At 51.6% G+C, this 19,152-nt stretch overlaps 8 protein-coding genes across 9 annotated transcripts; 5 read left to right on the top strand and 3 right to left on the bottom strand.

The window, feature by feature from the left end:
• The first annotated feature begins 322 nt into the window (after nucleotides 1-322).
• Nucleotides 323-1,847, top strand: LOC128271973 (uncharacterized). Its single transcript, XM_053009673.1, has 3 exons — nucleotides 323-555; nucleotides 625-1,062; nucleotides 1,131-1,847. Exons 1-3 carry the CDS (start codon nucleotides 379-381, stop codon nucleotides 1,794-1,796), a joined length of 1,281 nt encoding a protein of 426 aa, XP_052865633.1. The 5' UTR covers nucleotides 323-378; the 3' UTR covers nucleotides 1,797-1,847.
• On the bottom strand, nucleotides 1,743-3,152 carry LOC128271069 (uncharacterized). The gene has a single exon (XM_053008503.1). It carries the CDS (start codon nucleotides 3,150-3,152, stop codon nucleotides 1,842-1,844), a length of 1,311 nt encoding a protein of 436 aa, XP_052864463.1. The 3' UTR covers nucleotides 1,743-1,841.
• A 461-nt stretch (nucleotides 3,153-3,613) lies between these two features.
• LOC128271068 (uncharacterized) lies at nucleotides 3,614-5,395 on the top strand. Its single transcript, XM_053008502.1, has one exon. The coding sequence runs from the start codon at nucleotides 3,614-3,616 to the stop codon at nucleotides 4,889-4,891; it is 1,278 nt and encodes a 425-aa protein (XP_052864462.1). The 3' UTR covers nucleotides 4,892-5,395.
• LOC128275634 (WD repeat-containing protein 75) lies at nucleotides 4,841-10,637 on the bottom strand. The gene is made up of 5 exons (XM_053014205.1): nucleotides 10,453-10,637; nucleotides 7,966-10,379; nucleotides 7,741-7,901; nucleotides 7,468-7,671; nucleotides 4,841-5,347 (listed from the first exon to the last, which is right to left on the bottom strand). Exons 1-5 carry the CDS (start codon nucleotides 10,635-10,637, stop codon nucleotides 4,949-4,951), a joined length of 3,363 nt encoding a protein of 1,120 aa, XP_052870165.1. The 3' UTR covers nucleotides 4,841-4,948.
• On the top strand, nucleotides 5,766-7,432 carry LOC128275635 (uncharacterized). Of its 2 annotated transcripts, XM_053014206.1 has the most exons (3): nucleotides 5,766-5,878; nucleotides 6,045-6,293; nucleotides 6,814-7,432. In XM_053014206.1, exons 2-3 carry the CDS (start codon nucleotides 6,162-6,164, stop codon nucleotides 6,940-6,942), a joined length of 261 nt encoding a protein of 86 aa, XP_052870166.1. In that variant the 5' UTR covers nucleotides 5,766-5,878; nucleotides 6,045-6,161; the 3' UTR covers nucleotides 6,943-7,432. The 2 variants fall into 2 exon arrangements, with proteins under 2 accessions (XP_052870166.1, XP_052870167.1); XM_053014207.1 differs by lacking the exon at nucleotides 5,766-5,878 and having other exon boundaries at nucleotides 6,007-6,293.
• Nucleotides 10,638-12,659: 2,022 nt separating the features above from the next.
• Nucleotides 12,660-13,866, top strand: LOC128273736 (uncharacterized). Its single transcript, XM_053011767.1, has 3 exons — nucleotides 12,660-13,161; nucleotides 13,231-13,609; nucleotides 13,759-13,866. The coding sequence occupies exons 1-3, from the start codon at nucleotides 12,660-12,662 to the stop codon at nucleotides 13,805-13,807; spliced, it is 930 nt and encodes a 309-aa protein (XP_052867727.1). The 3' UTR covers nucleotides 13,808-13,866.
• A 131-nt stretch (nucleotides 13,867-13,997) lies between these two features.
• Nucleotides 13,998-16,302, bottom strand: LOC128272709 (malectin-A). The gene is made up of 2 exons (XM_053010573.1): nucleotides 16,033-16,302; nucleotides 13,998-15,948 (listed from the first exon to the last, which is right to left on the bottom strand). The coding sequence occupies exon 2, from the start codon at nucleotides 15,823-15,825 to the stop codon at nucleotides 14,905-14,907; it is 921 nt and encodes a 306-aa protein (XP_052866533.1). The 5' UTR covers nucleotides 15,826-15,948; nucleotides 16,033-16,302; the 3' UTR covers nucleotides 13,998-14,904.
• Nucleotides 16,303-16,770: 468 nt separating this feature from the next.
• LOC128271067 (uncharacterized) lies at nucleotides 16,771-19,128 on the top strand. The gene has a single exon (XM_053008501.1). It carries the CDS (start codon nucleotides 16,771-16,773, stop codon nucleotides 19,126-19,128), a length of 2,358 nt encoding a protein of 785 aa, XP_052864461.1.
• Nucleotides 19,129-19,152: the final 24 nt, after the last annotated feature.

The following is a 19,152-nucleotide window of genomic DNA, read 5'->3' as shown; positions in this document are numbered from 1 at the left end:
ACACATTTTGTTGTTTGTAAATGCACTGTAAAGTTATTTTCTTATCATATGGGAGACGTCGTCGAGCACGTTTTCATGAGTTGGCGTAGAAATTCATCATCACAATTGCCCACGCGGCGACACAGATAACAGCAAGTGGCAATAAAACACACAAAGCAAACGAACGAACTGTACGCCATTCTCGGTGCGCCAACATTAGATAACGAGTTAAACAAACACCCATTAAGTGGTCATTCGGGCGTCCATCTCGGGGGCTATCCGAGTGGCGCACGGATTCCAGGCTTCCAGTTGAGAGATGTGATCCAGTCGGGATCTACGTCGGGAATTTGAATCACATTACTTCTTAACGATCGGCCGGTCCCGGTGTTGGTTGTAAAAATGGTTTCTTTCAATTCCCTTCTATCAATCGAAGACTGTGAAACGATTATTGATCGTGCGGTGCGGAAAAAGGACGCCAACTGGGGCTTCAAAATCGTGTCGTACGATGCGGACTTCATACCGGGACAACCCGGATACGTTAGCGCATACTACTTCCTCAATATCCAATTCCAAAGTGTAAGATCTACCGATTTTAACCGGTCACCTTCGGCAGCATCTTACATCTTTCGACATCTCTGAACACAGGATGACGGTCCCGTCGAAACGAGGCGTTTCTTCGTCAAAACCCTACCGTACCACGACGCTCAGTTGACGGACATTATGGAACGGCTTGGGCTCTTCCGAAAGGAAGCTGTGTTGTACAACAAACTGCACGCTCGGTACACGTGTGACCCGGCAAAGGTGATCAAGTGGGCCCCCGAGTGCTACCTCGCTCGGCGGGAACTGATCGTGCTAGAGGATCTTTCAAACGACCGTTACCGAACGTTGCCATTTCAAAAACCATTCAACGAGTGCCATATGAAGCTGATTTTCGAACGACTCGCGCAGATGCACGCGTGCTCGATCGAGTTTGAAATCAACCAGCTTGGCGGCGGCCGATCGATGGGTGCGCTGTACACCGACGACGCACTGTTCGAGTCAACGTTTACTCCGGAAAGTGATTGGTTTGTGGCGGGACTGAAGGTGTGATTGCCAACTGCGGTCGTCGTCGTGTTTCGCTTCGCTAATAGTGTCCCTCTATCGATGCGCAGGGTATACTGGCGGTTGCACTGGAAAGAAGCCACCATTCGAAGGATGCAGCCAAAAGGGCAACGATCGCCGGTCAGCTGTGGGAGCGATTGGAACGTGTCTACACGCTAGCCCAGGATACCGATCAGTTCCGCTCGGCCGTGGTACACCGTGATCTGTGGTTCAACAATTTTATGTTCACGTTCGACGAAGACGACACCGAATGCGACAAACCGACGGGCTGCGTGTTGATCGATTTCCAGCTGGCACGCTATCTGCCTCCGGCCGTCGATTTTGTGTGCGCCTTGTACCTACTGACCGATCGTGCTCATCGCGATCGGTACGAAAGGAGTTACGTTGACTTCTATCACAACTGCCTGCTGCAGAAGCTGGCCAATCTCGGCGTCTCGGATGGATCCGGTCTGTTGTCGAAAGCGCAGTTTGAGGCCAGCTTGGAACACTACAAGCTCCTGGGACTCGTGTGGACCGGTGTCCTGCACGGATTTGTAAACTTCCCGCACGGCGTAATGGAACGGTTGCACCAGGAAGACCCGGCCACGTACACGCGCATGTCGATCGAGGATCGGAACGATTTTATTCTCAAGTATTACGATTGTGACCGATTCTATCGTGAACGGATGGAGGACGTAGTGAACGAGCTGCTGGAGTATTTGTTTGATTTCCATTAACAATAACTAGTTGCCAAATAAATGCCTGTTCTGCCTTCTTTTTTCTTACAAAGCCGCAATCAGATCCCGTATAATTCCCGTGAGTCGCTCTCGATATGCCGGATGATCGCGCAAAACTTGCAAACACATTTGAATTTTGGCCGCCCCACTGAAGCTGTTGTAGCACTCGGCGGAAGAAAAGATTCGATCCACGCTGCTCCGGGGCAGCAACGTGACGTGATTCATGAGAAAGTTGTCAATCAGCGCCGACGTCCGGTAACGGTGGCAAGATTGGAGAAAGGGTTCTCGTGGAAACAATTGGTTCACATCGCTTTGCGGCAAATGTTGCGCCAATTCGCACTCCATCCGTCGCCAGTAGAACTCCAGCAGTTCGTCGTAATGCGCACGCCGGAACTGGCCCGTGGTGGTGAGCGTGATAAGCATCGACACGTCGTACGCCGGTGGTGCGTAGCGCGTGAACTGGAAATCGATAATCAAACACTCGCGCGGCGGCGGCGTCCCTGCTGTGTCGCGGTCACCGTAGCGAAACATTACATTGCTGGCCCACAAATCTCCGTGGCAAGCCACGTTCCGGTACTCGGTGGAGGGCTTCACGAGCTCATAGATTTGCTGCACGAACGGGGGCAACTTCTGCAGGATCGTGTCCAGCCGTGGGTTATCCTTTTCCGTCACCCGGACCAGGGCTAGCAGCACGTCGATGGCATTTTCCAGCTCTTGTACCCTTGGATTGCCCTCCTTTCGGATCCAACCGTTTTCGTCCAACACTCCGGGGACGAGCTGCGGCAAACTGGAGCCCGTGTCGGTCTCGAGCAGCAGGGCAGCGGAATGAAACTTTGCCAGTGCCCGCAGCGCCGATTCTAGGTGTGGCCTATCGAAAATACCCATCGCATCGGTGGCAAGCGTACGGAAGCCTTGAGCTTGCAGATTCTCCAGCACCAGTGCGCGGCCATCCGGGTGGTCGCGAGCATAGAAGGCGTGCGGGGCGAAGCGCGAATAGCGAGCCAATCGGGGAAGCAAGGCCCGATACATACTGGCTTCTTTGCGGGCCGTTCCGATCGCTTGCAGGTACTGTGTCAGGGCCGGTATTGTTGAGGGCGCAGCTTTCAGGAACAGCTCTGCGACCGGGGATGATACGCTGGCCTCATCATTCCTTCCGAACAGCTCCAGAATGAAGTGGTCCCCGAGGTAGCCGACTCGCGTGTTTGCAAACGACCGCACTCGAGCGTATATCGGGCAGCAGGCAGCGGCGACATCGAACGACTCGTTTTTCCATTCTAAATATTTACGCAAAATTGACTGCAAATCTTGCTGGGTGATACCGAACGTTGGCAGGTCGAGCGTGACACACCCGTCCATCTTAATAAAGGCGCGGCTTATAACTGGTTATGAACCGCGGATTGGGCGGAATGACCGCAACGTTCTAGGCTACGTGCCTCTCGTACGGACGCTAGCTGGTGTTAGTGAATGGGGGAAGATGAACGCCGATGGGCACAATTGGACGGAATCTCGGAACCCATCCCCGTGTATTGGTGGCTTAATAACAGACAGATAAGCACTACCAGCGGAGGCACAGTTATTCTATTCATTCGTTTGATACACACTTTTTTGTGTTTTAATTCTAGTGTTTCAAATCGTACGATTTGTACCGGTCACTCGCGAGAAACGTGACTTAACAGTACGCGCCATAAATAGGGATTGGACTGGAGAGGACGTGCCGTAAATTATCATTAAAACGTCACTTTCTGTATCTGTTGCTCAGCTGTGCCAGCGAACGGCCGCCGCAGTAAGTTTGTTGCTTTGAAAGTGAAACAATCGGAATGCCGCCTAAATTGAGCGACTGGGAATTACGCCAAATTGTGCACAATTCCCACATCGGACACACCGTTGAGGCGGATGAAATAGATATCAAATCGTGGACCATCGAACCATTCAGTGCAACCCGAATCGGATTCTTGGGAGACCACTACACGCTGAAAGTTGTATTCCGGATCGCCGCCGGAACGCCGGAGTATGAGGAACAGTATTTTGTGAAATCCCTCCCGGAAGGAATGCCCAGCTTCACCCGGTACTTGTCGGAAATTAGAACCTTTTCGAAAGAAACCGCCATCTACCGGGAACTGATGCCGCAGCTGCAGGGCACCACCTACGGTGCGCGTTTTGCCCCGCGTAGCTTCCTTCGGGACGGTCGTCGTGATGATGTGCTCGTGTTTGAAGATTTATCATTGCAAGGCTTCCGAGTTTGGTCGCAAACGTTTGACTTGCCACATCTGGGGCAAGCACTGCGGGCCCTGGCCAGACTGCACGCGGCAGGAATCCGGCTGGAACAAGCTCGGGGACACTCGGTGGCGCAGCTATATCCCGAGCTGGTGGCGGAAAATTCTTGGCTCCAACAAGAGGGCTATCCTCGGGTGGCCGAACTGGAGGACAACATCCGGTGTCTGGTGGCGTACGCCGGGGAGTTCTATGCCGACGAAGCGCGAAGCAACCCGAAGCTACTCGAAAGTCTTCCGGGGACGATGCGACAAATCTACGAATTGGTGCAACCTTCGAAAACCTACCGGAATGTGTTCAGCCACGCGGACCTGTGGAACAATAATTTAATGTTCCGATACGAGAGTAGCACCGGCAACCGTCCGATCGAGTGCGTGTTGGTTGACTTCCAACTGGCACGGTACGTGCCACCGGCGTACGATTTCAACATGCTCGTAACACTTACCACCGCCGGCCATCGGACGTTTCTGCGGAAGCACTGGACTCATCTGCAAAGCTTTTTCTATCAGTCCCTCAAAACGGAGCTGGCCCAGATGTCGGGGGGTGAACTTTCGGTAGAAGCCTTCGTGACGCTGGAAGATTTTCGGACGTCCTCCGAGCACTACCGGAAAGCTGCAGCGCTGGATAGCTTCATCATTAACTACGTGGTAAAGTTACCGAAAGGGTGCTTGGATGAAACGTTCTCAACGCCCGAACTGTACGATGCGTTCGTCGGCGAGAACAAGAGTCGACAAATGCTAGAGCTACTACGATCGCACGGCGAGTACCGGGAAACCATGAAAGATATTATTGCCAATATGGTTGAAATATTTCAACTTGGATAACAGGGCGTAAAACGTAAAGTTTAGATCTAATGTACAAAGTTTATAGCCGCTGGCCCGCTATTGAAACGCTATATCAAACGGTTCGGCAAGTATCTTCCGCAACTTTGAATCCTGCGAACCGTCGGCGGCAGCAGCATAGTTTTGTTTCGCACGCTGAACCACCTCCAGGGTCACCTTACGGGCCCTGATTTTTTCCTTCAGCCCAACGGCACCATTCTGCTGCACCGCATCGTCGTCGCCAGCGTCGCTGGCATCATCCGAGAAATCACTATCAAACCCATCCGCTCTGTTGGTGCTGCTGCCATCCTGCTGCTGCACGTTGTTATGGGCCGCCTCCTTCGCCGCCGCCGCCGCCGTGTCCTTCGTGCGCTTTTCCTCCACGATGAGCAGCGATCGAAGGAAGTCCTTGCACAGCAAACTTATCGGGGCCATCGTGTGCGATGAAGATGAAACGATCTGCAAAAGAAGTGCATCGAACGAATGAATGCGAATAGGGCGCGTATCTGGTGCTGACAATTGACATGGAAGGGTGATAAGCCCGCGTACATTTTATATAAGCCAAATAAAAGCATATCGTCTTCTATTTTCGCATTCATCTTCTATCGTCTTCAATCGTTCATAGGTGGAAAGAAAATCCCATCTCCAGACACAATAGTGCCGCCAATACAGGGCGCGCGCCCGCTAGCAGGTAGTAACAAACCCAACCGGCCAACAATAACAACCTCGCCGCGAGGTTCATCAGCAATCGGCAAATAACATCACCATCGCGCGAACGGGACGACGACGACGGGTGGACGAATGCTTACAGTTGCGCACTCACCGTCGTCGCCGGTGCCGCCACCACCGCTGCTATGTTGCCGAGTGTGGCTATAAAAGCGGGAACCGGAATTGCGATAGACGATCAATCACTTCTAGTTAGTCAATCCTGGTGCGTTAGAGCGAGCACTCTCTCTCTGTTGTTGGCGATCCTTTTTAGCCTTGTCCTTGGTGAGTGTTCTTGGTGCAAACGACAAAAGGTCCCTATTATTTGGCGCTTTGTTCAAATTCAAACTGACCTCCTTCGCTTGGAGGTCATTAATTTGTCGGTGTTTGTAAAGTGTACGGTTAGGCTTCAAATTAAACACGCATTTGTATTTCCACGTTCCAAAATCAGACGCTGCCGCCAACAACGCAACGAGCGTTTAGTTACCAAAAACGGAATTTATATTGGATTCAAAAATAAAACATAATTTAGGTCATCAGGAGATTGCCCGCTACCAGACAACACAACATGAACGTTTATGGGCTGCTCGTATCGCTGCTGATTGCGATTTGCACCTTAGGCGCGGGCACAACCGTACGCGCCTGGCCCGTCACCAGTCCCGAGCTGCTGGACAGCCTTATCTTTGCCGATCCGGAAGAGGTACGTAAGAGCAGTGTAGCAAGCAGGGTTTGGAAGCCGGCCGAGGCAGGAATGAAGGACTTGTCGGGGGCCACAACTAGAGGATAATAACGAGTCCCCATCGTTGGGTTGTCGTACAAAAAACTAATCACACACTCACGCACACTCTTGATAACGGATCCGGCCCCTTCGGAGCTCGGAGTTTATAAACGGAATACGGGTGTTTGGTGTGATAGCGCGAAAGATTAACAGAAAGTGACCTAGCCCTCGCGTAAAGTAGTTTTGGTATATTTTTAGTTACCCCTTATTTACTAACCCATCAACGCTGAGCATCAACAGGCCACAGGCGGGAATGCCGAGCCGAGCTTATTTACATAAACAATCACGCGATCTGCGTGCGGGTCGATTTCGGGTCGGCGGCTCTGGTGGCCTTTCGCGACGGGACCTGCCAGAAGCAGAGAACGAATCGAATCATGTGCAGATTTCCACCCACCGTAACAGTCCCATCTCGCTCTCTCTCTCCCTCTTTCTGTCCCTCTAGGCGAGCGCAACGATGCGGGAAGTACCTCAATGGCACTGTCTGCGTTACTTCAAGCATGACATACACCTTATGCGCCGTTGCCGCAACTACCGGCTACACATGCTGCGCCGCCCGAACGATATGATGTAAAGCAGGCAGGGAGGGCAACAAGATGGACCCGCAGGAGCAGGTCTTCCTGTATTAGCCTGTCAATGCCACAGTTTTTCCGTTAACCGTTTTTCTCCCGAATGATTTGACGCGGTGCGCGATTGCGGTCAAGAGGTTCAAAATTAGTTTGGTCGCTTGTCTTCATCGAGCACGAAGGGGACATTGTTCGCTTAGCAGACCACGTGCTTTAAGAAGCACGTTATACGTAACATATTCACTCCGGCTCCGGAAACACCGCAGGGGGGCATCGATGGCATCCATTTGAGTTTCCACACACGTTTTCTATGCGTCCCCCTTTGATACGACCGCTTCGTAGATTGATAGGAACTAAAGCACGAGACTCGGCAGATATCGACGAATCTCACAGGACTAGCCACAGGACAAGCCAGCGCGTGATGACTTATTTTATCAAAAATTGTACAACGCAAGGACTGCACCATTCGTAGCCTCTTAATCGTGTTAAACTAAATAAACGAACGATTGTATAACAAAACGCGTGTCACTTACGTCTTTGACTGCCGACTTTCCAGTCACTCCGATGATGGCCCCGGGCCGCATACTTGCACCCGTTCGCTGCACGCTGCTTCCGGCGGACTGTTTGGCCAGCAGCGCCGCAAACGGTGTGTTGGGGCCCACCATTGACTCGTTCATGCAGAGCGAGGTCGGACCGAGCGATTCTTCGTCGTTATCCGACACGAGATGAAGCAGTTCCTGAACAGAGTGATTGATCGGATATGTTAGAGAGTGCTACGGAAATGGCCCCCCCAAAAGGGGTGTTACCTGTTTTTCATTGAGGAAAAATAACTGCGACGTCGCTTGCCAATCTACGTTGAACGATTGCGACCGAGGGTAGCGCCTCGGAACCCAGACCGCACCGAACACTTTCGGCAGTGCGACCCGGTGGTACAGCGGCATCGGTATGTTGGGCAGAAACACGTACACTAGAGAGGACAGGGGAACAAACAATTAGTGCCATTCCATCTTCGTGGCGTAAACGTATCATACATTCATTGTCCTTCGTGAACGTGGCAATCAAGTTGGTGAACGGATCGAGCGCGATCCGTTCGATGGAGAGGGCCACCGACACCTGGAGCTTCAGTGAAAGCAAATTCCACACCAGCAGCCGGTTGGCTGTACACACGAGGACCAGGTGCGAGTACTGGCCGTAACAGAAGAGGACACTCTCGATCTGGGCAAAACTCTTCACCGGCGCCACGTGTTTGCCGGCGCCGTGGTCCTCCACCGCCGGAGGATCCGCTTTCTTGTCCGACGGTTCGCCAGAAAACACTTTCGCCAGGCCGCCCTCGAACGGCACGGTGGCCGTTCGGCAGCGGTTAAAGTTGTGCCACTTCTGCAGAGCCCGGAACCGGGTGTTCGTGCTCAGATTGCGCACGAGCCGCCGCAACCGCCTTCCGGCCGCTTGTTTGGCCCGGCTGGAGGTTTGTAGTTTCTGGTCCAGCTTGCGCTTCATGTTGCCACCGGAGCGACATCCGATTCGCAGTCGGTAGAACAGTTCCGATTTTTCCGCCAGACTGATTCGACTGCTGGCCTGTGCCTTCTGGAGGATCGTTTTTTTGTGCTCGTCCGAAATGCTGCTGCTGGCAAGCGGGTCTGCCGGCTTGCCAGTGCACAGCATTCGAGAAGGCGGCCCCTTCCGACGTTTGCCGGTTACGTTCTGAAACAGAGACACTTTCGACCCGCCACCACCGTCGCCGCCCTTCATAAGCTCGACGATCTCGGCAATGCACTTGCTGCGCGCTTCCTCGTAATGATTCCGGTTCCGTGTGGTCCCTTGCTCGGTCGCGTTCGGAAGGACCACGACGGCACGGTTGACACACCCATCGTAGCCACCGGGGGCCGAGAGGGCACACTTTAGCTGCAGCGTGTCCGTGTTCCAAGCGCACAGCACATTCCCGCAGCCAGCGGCCAGCAGGGAGCCATCCTGCGAGAAGGAAATGGACCGAATGGGCAAATCCCGGTGTTGCACGATGCCAACGCATATCCACACCAGCTTTTCGCCGCCGCCACCCGTCGTCGGAATCTCTTCCACCGCCCACAGCTTGATACGCCGATCGCAGGTACCGGCCGTCGCACAGTGGGCGTCCCGTTCGCGGCTCGCACTGGAGAACTCGGCACCACAGACGCCTCCCAGGTGGACATTCTCGATGTTGGTGCTCAGTGAGTAGGTTTGTCGCGAGTCATCGTACTTCCAAAACTTGAGCCGAGTTTCGTTCGAGTTGTTGTGATCGTTCCAGTGTTCGACCGTGGCCAGCCAGTGCGCGCTGACGGCCACATTCGTGACCACCGTGTTGTAGATCACCGAACGATCTTCATTCGTGTTGTAGTTCCGCAGCGTAATGTCCAGCGTGTACAGCAGACTGTTGGTGTACGTTGAGTAGAACTGGATGCACCCTACACGGCCATTCAGCACGATGGCCTGCGTGCGCGGATTCGTGCGCAAACCGACGGGAAAAAGGGTCGCCCCCGGGACATCGTTCGATATCTTGGAAAAGCTTTGCACCGTCGCGATCGGTTTGTTGAGTGCATTCAACAGCTGGATGCTGTTGTCGGCCGTGCATAGGGCGACTTTCAGGTTTTCTGGTGCCACCGCGACATGCACCACACTATCGGTCAGACGAGGGATAATGTCCATTTTCTTGTGCTCTCCGATCTTCCACTTGATCAGCACCCGCTCGTGCCCACCGGAGTAGAAGTGGGTGCCGCTGCTGGAAAAGGCTAGACACTGCACCGGGTGCGGATGCCAGTGGTAGGTTTCGAATATGGGCTTGGGAGACTCCAGAAAGTTCCGATAGAGCACCACGCGCCCCAGCGTGTCACCGATGGCCACGATCGACTCGGTCGGATGGCAGTCTAGCAACACGGGCTGCACGCGGCTACAGTGGGGCCGACTGTCGACGTACGGTTTCCTTCTCAATGTCACCCAGTACCACCGGCAGCCGGCGATGTAGGCGAAGTAATTTAAACCACGTCCACCGGGAGCCATCACGATACGCACTTCCTGTTCATCCGTAACTTCGTCACCGATCACTGATGCATTGATCACTTCGAGCACCGTTCGAGTGTGTGGGCAGTACTGCACAAATAGTCTCCGTGTGCTGGTCCCATACAGCACAAACGTGAAACTGTCGTTCTGACCGTACAGTGCGTGAAACGATTGGACCGTAAAATGTTGAACCTTCTGCACCTCGAACTTTTCGTGGAAAACGCCGGAACCAATTTTCCACGACAAGATCAGCCCGTCGACGGTGCAAGCGTAAATGTACTTGCTCTCAGTGTGCTGCTCGACAACCATGCCAACCAGGTGGCTGTCGTTCACGGTGTTTTCATAGCTACGCACGAACTCGCCCGTGTTGGCGCTGAACGCTTGGATGCTGCTTTCGTGGATAACAAATAGAAGGCTTAAAAGAGAGACAGTGGGCGAAATGTGAATAAAAAATCACCAGACATTCGGTCGGTCAAGCGGCTTCCTACTTTCCGTCGGGCGAGAAAAGTGGTCGGCAGCGCATCAACGACTCGCCGGCAATGCGCCGAATGCGCAGCCCATCGTTAACCGGTTCCTCCATCTCCGGACTCGCGTCTGCCGGTGGTTTCTTCGTCGATTTCAGGTGCTTTCCGTTTGCCTCGCTTTGCACACTCTTTGCCGAGTCCATACACATTACTAAGCTAGGAAAAATGTACTAATTTTCGTGCACCAAAAACACTACAATTTAACACGCGTGCGGCACGATGTAAACACGCGAGGTGCAGAATGTGAGGTTAGCTGTCAGTGGCAGCCCACCAGTGACAGTGCGTGCAACATAAACAAACCGTGAGGCAATTAAATATTGAGACTCTCTAAACGGTTTGCCTAGTTCTTTAAATCATGCTTATCAAATATTCGTTGTTGTTTTTCTATGTTATCCTGCACATTGTACTGAAAATAAATGAATGAAGTGTAACGGATGAATCGAATGATAAACTTACTATTATTAATATGAAACATAACACCAAATTATGCGCCCTAACACATAATAACAAGCACGGCTCGGGCAATGTACGGAATCTTGAGACTTCCAGTTGGCTTAATTATTTCACGCGCTCTCTTCTCCGTTCTCCGACTTTCGCTGCAATTTCTACTCTCCTCCGAGAATCTCATAGACCGGCATCTTCGGAGCATAAAACCATCTGAACTCTCCGTCAATTTCCTCTATAAATTTACCACATTCGTCGGGTTTACCCGCTACTAGTGCTCCATTCATTATTACAACCGGTCGTGCGCGTTCGTTGGTGTGCTTTCGCTCAAGTCGCTGGACAGTCGAGTTCTGAGCACGATCCTGAACCCGGGCACGTTTGATAGTAAGTTATCAGATCATACTGAGATCGCGACTAAAGGATTAAGATAAGCAAGCAAATTACTGTAATGAATATAGTGAATTCAAATTGAGATTGTTCATTCAAAACTCATTTTAAAACTTACGCTGAGCAGTTTTAGAACTTCAAGGAACAAAGGCAAGGTACTGTTTTTAAATCGATGTTCTTATGGGTATGGGATGTCGCCAGAAAGTGCTTTTTTGCATTGTAAAGCCATACAGAGCAAACCATTCTTCGGAAACGCAGAAACGAGCCATTCCGTGGCAAAATAATCTCGTGATCTAGAGTTGACCTGCTATGGTGGCTGAAGTATGTTCCTTTAGCATTTCTTTGTGTCCCCTAGAGGCCTGATCTCGTCCCGATTCGTGTTGATGCAAACTGGGCAAACAGTTTTTGTGATCTTTTGCAGCTTGCAAGGACAGGTTAACTTTTTGTACAACAGATTATTTTACTCTTACACTAATCGTATTGTGATTGTGATAAATATCGCGATCACGAGTGTTGGTGATTTCGCCGTTATCGCAACATGCAATGAACCCCATCTTGCCGAGAATCGAATGCAGCCTTTTCTCAACCGGGACAGATAACAAAACACGTAGCAGATTTTAGAATACAATAGAAGGAAAGCTCCTTTTTAACATATTATATTATGCGGTGCCATAGAAAAATTTACATTATGACAGCATTTCTCCGTTGGTTTTCCTTGGACCAAAAAAATGGTCCGTTGCTGGCCCTAATACATTAATGGCCGGCAGTAGCTAGCAGCAGCTTCATAGAGTAGAATGAACCGATTCCATTTCCGCTACAAAGTACCGTTTCAAGAATCTCTCGAGCAATCAAAACCTTCCGGTGAGCTTATAATGTTTTAACCACATTGTTTTCATACGCCGGAGGATTTCCCCCCTTTAAATGGGCTGGCCATCGTCTTCTCATAATGTGGACCTTTCCTCTCGCTTGCCGATGTCGTACGGATGCCGGCTAAACCTGATTTAGCGGGTGTGCTGGCCGCCAGAAAAAGGTCGAAACACATTTCTCTCGAGAACGACCCGGAACGGTGGACAATAAGTGCGAAGAAAAGAAACACCTAGCTGTATGAAAACCAGATTCTCACAGAATTAACATTTCTTTCCTTTCGCGTTCCGTTTTTCGCGCGAATTTCTCGTGCGCGCGCCCGTTCGTGGAGAGATTAACCGCTACATTGGGGCTACTTTGGACATTTCATTTCTTGGCCCGTTTGTTTCATTGCTCACAGCGCGAGAGCCTCTTGACAAGATCGCGATCGGGGCTAAGAAGCAGAAGTGCAGGCAGCCCAGTACACGGTGGTAACGATGTCCCAATTAACGTCCCATGTGCACGTGAGCCTATCACTTGCGTTGCTAGCGATCGTGCTGCTCTGTACGATCGATGGAGCACCGTCCAGCGCATCACATAATCCGGAAGCGAAAGCAAGAAAACAGAACAACGATAATTCGGCCACTGGCAGCCCCCCTACACACGGCGGCGGCAGACCGTCGCTTACCACGTACGATCAGCGCCAGAATGGCAAGTACAACATTCACGTCAACATTAAAGATGTGAAAATAATTGCGGTGGACGGTGAGAATCTGGAGGGCAATTTGGGGGATGACACCGTGTACGATTACGGAGACTACGATTACGATCCTGCTCATCTGACCATCAGCCCGTTACCGATCTTTGGTTCCGGTTCCGTGTCCATCACAAAGCCACCTAAATCCACGACGAAAGCACCATTCACCACGACTACTGCAGCGACGACGACGACGAGCACAACTAAGCAGCCCAATGCTCAATCGAGTTCTACCGGAAGTGGTTCTTCTAGCACCACGGATATCACAACATCTACAACGGATCCGACAACCACTACCTTGACCCTTTCAGTGCCCGTGAAAGATGGCATGGCGAAACCACATCTGAAGACGAATGATAGTTCATCGATAGTCCATCATGATCAGCCCGCGGTCACTGACCAATCCGTCACCGCTACCAGCACAGCATCGGACCCACCCGCGAGCAATATAATCGTGATTAAACCAACCCCACCGCCGGTACAGTACGATTACCAGGAAATCCCGGTACAGGTGATAGTGGATCCTATAGTACGGCCAAAGTATCGCAGCAACCATCAGGTTGCGTTTCCGCACTCGGCGGCATTCCATCGTCAGCACGATCGGCACCCGATTCGAAGAAGTTCGATCCAATGCCACGAAGGCGAATATCGTGATCGCGAAGGAAACTGTAGGGCACGCCGGTCTGGCATGTAAGTTGAGCGATGGAATTAGCAAAATTACCAATAATGGCGCCCGTCGCAGGATCGAGCTGCGGGACGACCGATCGGTGAACTCCGGTGTGAGACTCATTTCTTTTATTTTATTTTTATCACTTCGATTACAATACCTCTCGTTGCAGCCTCAAACTGTTCCGTCTGTTATCATCGCTGAACGAGAAAAATGACTGAATGGGGACAAAGGCGAACGTACTAAACTTCGAGTTCGTGCCCGGCTTGATGAATGGGAAATGTTTTTTCCACAACGCCCGCCCAACGCTGTCGGATTATGGAAAAGGCGTTTTTGATTTGTCAAGATTAACCTTAAAGCGACACGAGAAAACAGAGACAGGGAGAGAGAGAGGGGATAACGAAGTTGCGGGGAGAAAAAATAACTCATAATTTATTCAAAAACTGTACTGCCGCATTCACACATACACTATATGTAGAACTTATGTTGCGAAATAAAATTAATATAGTCCATCACCGCCAGACAGTTTGCTAGCATCATTTATCTTCTCCTCTTTGATCAGTTGTTGGCTACCATTCTTTGTGCGCTATTTGTGCAATCAACTCTATTATTAACTAGTGACTTTTCCCCCTAGTATTCTGTACTACTTACTAGCTGTAGCCTCCATCAGCCGTCATGCCATTTGGGGTTTCATTAGCGTTTACTTCGGCACGAGATCATGTTCTGACAACCTAAACTTAAAGCCGTAGTACTGGTGCTTTCCCGGTACTGGTGCCTTTTAATGAAAAAGTATCCGAAAAAAACCATTTCCAAAAGTGATCAAACGAACAAGGATCAATCGTCAACTTAAGCTTAAGTATTTGTTATAACTGAGACGATATTCAACCACGAAATATGGTCCAAGACAAACGAAACCATACCATTTAGTTATCTACCGTGATAATACCGATTTATGTTAAGTATCGCCCCGCTGGCTTTACGCCATAAGGAATGTAGAGTTAGGTGTAAGTGTGTATAGTTTTGAGCGTCGAATTGCATCGTTTTGAAAAATTCACTAATCAGTAAACCTACTCCCGGAACAGGGATTTTGATATAGCCATTAGCCTGGTGCACTCGATAAACGCACGGCGCGGACGATCGTTGTCGATCGTTTAAAATACCTTAAAACCAACAAACGTACTAGATAAAAGTGTGTGTTATACCTAAGGAACCATTATACGCCACGGAACACGACATCACAAAGCGTAACTGTGACGGGCTGCCGGGTATGGGATTTTGTAACAAAGTAATCCACGAAAACGCGCCAAACACCCAAATCTCACAGCCTACACAAACAGAACAGCAGCGGAATGAAGGCTCCGATTGCGATGAACACGGGCAGCATCATGGACGACTCGTCCAGCGAGTAAGGGTTCGGCTGTTTGGGGCCACTCGTTTTGCGCTGCTTCGGCGGCGACTGCTGCACCGACTCGCTCGAGGGCGATGGCCCGGTGAAGAAATCGTCCATAATGCTGTCTTCCGCTGCCTCCTGGAACCCGTCATCGAGCGGGCCCGGGTACGCCTTGGACGGTGACCCCGTGGAGGCGGGCGAACCGTGGCCGGGTTCACTTCGGATTGGCCCCAACCGTGGAAGACTGGCCTCGTCGTAGCTCTTGATGAGCACGATCGCGTTCACTTTCGGGTTGTCCTTGTAGCCCTTCAGAAACTCGAGCTTCACTTTGCCGCCACGGACCTCCGAGTTCTCTTCCTTGTAGTACAACCGTCCGCGGGACACGGAAAAGAACACGTACTCATCGTGGGCGGTTCCCTTTCCCACGAGCGCAAAGATGTCCAAATCGGACACAATCGTGTGGCGATTGAGCAGCACATCGAACACCTTCATGTTCGGACCGTTGAAGTACACTTCGCAGAACTTGAGGATCAGCACGTACTCGCCATCGCCGGCCAGCGGTAGGTCGTAGCCGAACGTATCGTGATGGTAGCGTTCCGTTTGATACAGTATCTCGTCGTTCGGTTTCACGCGATTTATCGCCAGCAACTGTCGACCGTAATCCGACTCGGTGCCAATCTTTCCCATCAGGGGATCGCGGGCATAATGAATCCCGTACGAGTCGATGTGTGCCTCTCCGCCAGCGTTGATGGCGTACACTACATTATGCAACTCTCCATTTGTTGCCGCCACAAACGACCACAATCCGGACCAGATGAGCCAGCACGCGGGATGGGGATGTGGTAACATTTTCTAGATTTTGGATTCACGGTTGTGGCTCAATTTTCTTTCTGTCGGTTTTCTGTAGCCTTCCTCGGCGAAGAGATTCTCGGCTCGGTTCGGTCGAAACAACCCGGGACAGATGAGTGGGACCTGCAATTGCAGCATTGCACAAAAAATCGATAATTCACGCACATGCCACAACACAAAACTACGGCTTGAACCGGTGCCCCATACCTGTGTTCCGGCAACTCTTTGTGGAAGCGTATTCTAAGCCGGATGGTCGTACGTGGTCTGCGGAAAGATAATCATCGCGTTTTCGGGGCAGAAATCACTGCAATCATTGGTTGACCGGTACCATTACGTGGCATTCCGGTGGTTGGTTGTTCTAACGCGTCGTCGTCGCTGAGCAAGCGACCCAAGAGAGAGCCAAGGTGTCCACCAACACGCACGGTTGATCCTAATCGATTGCTTGTCCTTGCGTGCGCCTATTTCTAGGCCTAAAATGCATTTTTCACACGGCCACACATAAAGCCACGAAGTTCCATCCGGTCTTTCGGCGAATTGGACCAAACAAATTTTTTGTTGAACAGCGCGCGTGTGACATGTTGCCATTCGACGTTTTCGGCAGGGCTGAGTCGCACCCCGTTCAGACAGCGCGATGTTTGCGATGTTTTTCACCACGGTCGGAAGCTAAATTTTGAAGTTTAAACCATTCAAAACGTATTTTCGTGATTTTTTTGCGCACGTTCCGATTCTGGGACTACGGTGGTGGAAAACTATATGTTGCGTTGTTGGTCCTCCAGACCTTGCCCTAGTTTGTGGCCGACTTTTCGTAATATTCGAACGACGTTGCGCGTCAATGGACCTTCTTTGGCGATTAATTATTTAAACGCAATTAACATATTTGATTAGCGCCAAAATGCGGCCAAGAAGAAAATGCTTAAGATGCCGCACGGTTGATGTTAGTTGAAAATGTTACTCTACCAGAGCGCGTTGTTGGTTACCAACTTCCTCTTTTGTGGCCTCATCTGGTGTGTCGACTGTGTGGCAAAAAATAATCATGCTACGGGGGCCTACACCGAGCGGTCGGAGAGCAATCGGGATAACGCCACATTTAATTTCGGCCTTTTCGAAGCAGACAACAAACTTCAGCCAGGACTCGATCAGTTGGTGCTAGATTTGGTGGAAAAGATGTCCCCGGGTCGCTGCTATGCATTCGTGTTTGATTCCGTCTACGAGCCCATCTTCGGAACGGAGTTGTTCGATCGTGTGGCCCGAGTGTCGAGATTTGTCGTAAAAATACCACCGGAAGAGGATACGCTCAATCCTCGGCCAGCGCTCCAGTGCTCTCTCGAGGCGATTCGCAAAGTAGGCTGCGCGGGCTATGTGATGCTTCTGGCGAACGGGATCCAAATGGAGCGCTTACTACGATTTGGCGATAAAACGCGCATAATCGATACACGTGCTCGGTTCATTTTGCTTCACGATTATCGTCTGTTCCAGCCGCAACTGCACTACCTCTGGAAGCGCATAGTGAATGTTGTGTTCGTGCGGAAACTGCGCAAACATTCAAAACACGTGGGCTCCCGCTATCGTACGGCCATCGACGATACGCCGGTGTACGAAGTCAGCACCGTCCCGTTCCCTATACCGCTGCAGGGAGTGTTTTTCTCCAAAATTCTCAACTTCTGGCAAGGGGGCAAGTTTCGGCAGACGGGTAAAAGTGTACTGTTCGATGACAAAACCACAGACTTGCGCGGCCAACTGATGCACGTGGTTGTGCTCGAGCACACGCCGGCCGTTTTCAAGTCGCTGCCGGCGGCGATCGCTGGCCCTGAATCGAATCGTCAACCGAAACCCGATCCAAACGATCAGCCCCGATCCGTTTACTTTGGGCTGGAAATTGAGCTGCTGAAAGCAGTAGCGAAGGCGATGCACTTTAAAATGCTATTTTTCGAGCCACCGGACGCCGACACCGAACGCTGGGGAACGGCGGAGGACAACGACACGTTTACGGGGCTGCTGGGAGTGATGCACGACGGGCGTGCGGATTTTGCGCTCGCCGATCTCCACCACACCGAGTATCATCTTGCGTTTATGGATCTAAGCATACCGTACAACACGGAGTGCCTTACCTTTCTGACTCCGGAAGCGTTGAGTGACAACAGCTGGAAAACCTTGCTCCTGCCCTTCAATGGAGAAATGTGGGCCGGCGTGCTGGCCTCGCTGTTCTCCGTGGGTTTCGTGTTCTACGCGTTCTCCAACACGCTAGCCTACATCCACCGCTACGAACGTGGCTACCAGCCGGAGTATGACCTCCTACAACGGCACAAACGAAAAAAGAGCAAGACCCCTTTCGCCTTTCGTGCCAAATTGCGCGTCCCCTACTGTTGGCAGTCGGTGAAAGTTCCGCGCCGTTTACGAAAATTTGGCCGAAAGAAAAGTGTTTCGCCGAACGCCGAAATGCTGCGCAAACTACGCATGGTTCCGTTCAAGCGAAAACCCGAACCATGGCACGAGCCGATGCCCGCAAAGGACATTTTCGACACATTTGCCGGGTGCATCATTTACACCTACAGTATGCTGCTGCTGGTGTCGCTTCCCCGACTACCGTCCGGATGGCCGCTGCGTGTCCTCACCGGCTGGTACTGGTTGTACTGTGTGCTGGTCGTCGTTGCTTACCGCGCATCCTTCACCGCCATTCTCGCGAATCCGGTGCCGCGGCTAACGATAGACACGCTGCAAGCGCTTGCCGAAAGCCCCATCCGATGTGGCGCATGGGGTGAACAGCACCGGCTATTTTTCCAAACGGCCCCCGACCCAACGTCGCAGGCGATCGGCTACAAGCTGGAACACGCGCCTAATGCGGACGAGGCCGTGGAGCGCGTAGTAAACGGCATGTACGCGTACTACGAAAACATCTATCTCCTGCGGCAGCTGCGATCAACGAGAAACTCGGAAAAGGCACGCCAAACGTTGCACATTATGCAGCAGTGTGCCGTCCACATGCCGATCTCCGTTGGGTTGGAAAAGAACTCTCCACTGAAGCCCCAGGTCGATCGTTACGTGCGGGCCCTGGTAGAAGGCGGGTTGACCGGTAAGTGGCTGTCGGATGCGATCGAACGATTTCAATCCAACGTTGAGCTGCCACCACAGGAAGCTACGATCGATCTGAAGAAAATGTATGCCGGGATCGTGGCTCTCATGATCGGCTACGGTGTCGCACTGGTGGCGTTCGCGGGCGAGAAACTCTACTGGCGGTTCTACGTGGAAACGGATCCCGACTTCGATCAATACCTGTTGGGAATAAGGTTTCGCAATCGGGCTTGAATTGAACACTATCGAGGCACACGT

The sequence above is a fragment of the Anopheles cruzii genome, chromosome 3 (assembly GCF_943734635.1).
Source record: "Anopheles cruzii chromosome 3, idAnoCruzAS_RS32_06, whole genome shotgun sequence".
Taxonomy (NCBI): domain Eukaryota; kingdom Metazoa; phylum Arthropoda; class Insecta; order Diptera; family Culicidae; genus Anopheles; species Anopheles cruzii.
This window is presented reverse-complemented; position numbering and strand designations above follow the sequence as displayed.

What these genes read in the sequence shown, in the direction of transcription:
- LOC128275635 (XM_053014206.1), top strand. Translation starts at nt 6,162, where the DNA reads ATGAACGTTTATGGGCTGCTCGTATCGCTGCTGATTGCGATTTGCACC. An exon ending in TCTTTGCCGATCCGGAAGAG is followed by an intron (nt 6,294 to 6,813) that starts GTACGTAAGAGC and finishes CTGTCCCTCTAG; the next exon opens with GCGAGCGCAACGATGCGGGA.
- LOC128271973 (XM_053009673.1), top strand. Translation starts at nt 379, where the DNA reads ATGGTTTCTTTCAATTCCCTTCTATCAATCGAAGACTGTGAAACGATT. An exon ending in TCAATATCCAATTCCAAAGT is followed by an intron (nt 556 to 624) that starts GTAAGATCTACC and finishes CTCTGAACACAG; the next exon opens with GATGACGGTCCCGTCGAAAC. An exon ending in GGTTTGTGGCGGGACTGAAG is followed by an intron (nt 1,063 to 1,130) that starts GTGTGATTGCCA and finishes ATCGATGCGCAG; the next exon opens with GGTATACTGGCGGTTGCACT.
- LOC128272709 (XM_053010573.1), bottom strand. Translation starts at nt 15,825, where the DNA reads ATGTTACCACATCCCCATCCCGCGTGCTGGCTCATCTGGTCCGGATTG.
- LOC128271067 (XM_053008501.1), top strand. Translation starts at nt 16,771, where the DNA reads ATGTTACTCTACCAGAGCGCGTTGTTGGTTACCAACTTCCTCTTTTGT.
- LOC128271068 (XM_053008502.1), top strand. Translation starts at nt 3,614, where the DNA reads ATGCCGCCTAAATTGAGCGACTGGGAATTACGCCAAATTGTGCACAAT.
- LOC128275634 (XM_053014205.1), bottom strand. Translation starts at nt 10,637, where the DNA reads ATGTGTATGGACTCGGCAAAGAGTGTGCAAAGCGAGGCAAACGGAAAG. An exon ending in GTTCACGAAGGACAATGAAT is followed by an intron (nt 7,902 to 7,965) that starts GTATGATACGTT and finishes TGTCCTCTCTAG; the next exon opens with TGTACGTGTTTCTGCCCAAC. An exon ending in GAAAGTCGGCAGTCAAAGAC is followed by an intron (nt 5,348 to 7,467) that starts GTAAGTGACACG and finishes CTTCTTTTGCAG; the next exon opens with ATCGTTTCATCTTCATCGCA.
- LOC128271069 (XM_053008503.1), bottom strand. Translation starts at nt 3,152, where the DNA reads ATGGACGGGTGTGTCACGCTCGACCTGCCAACGTTCGGTATCACCCAG.
- LOC128273736 (XM_053011767.1), top strand. Translation starts at nt 12,660, where the DNA reads ATGTCCCAATTAACGTCCCATGTGCACGTGAGCCTATCACTTGCGTTG. An exon ending in ATCGAGTTCTACCGGAAGTG is followed by an intron (nt 13,162 to 13,230) that starts GTTCTTCTAGCA and finishes TGACCCTTTCAG; the next exon opens with TGCCCGTGAAAGATGGCATG. An exon ending in AGGGCACGCCGGTCTGGCAT is followed by an intron (nt 13,610 to 13,758) that starts GTAAGTTGAGCG and finishes CTCTCGTTGCAG; the next exon opens with CCTCAAACTGTTCCGTCTGT.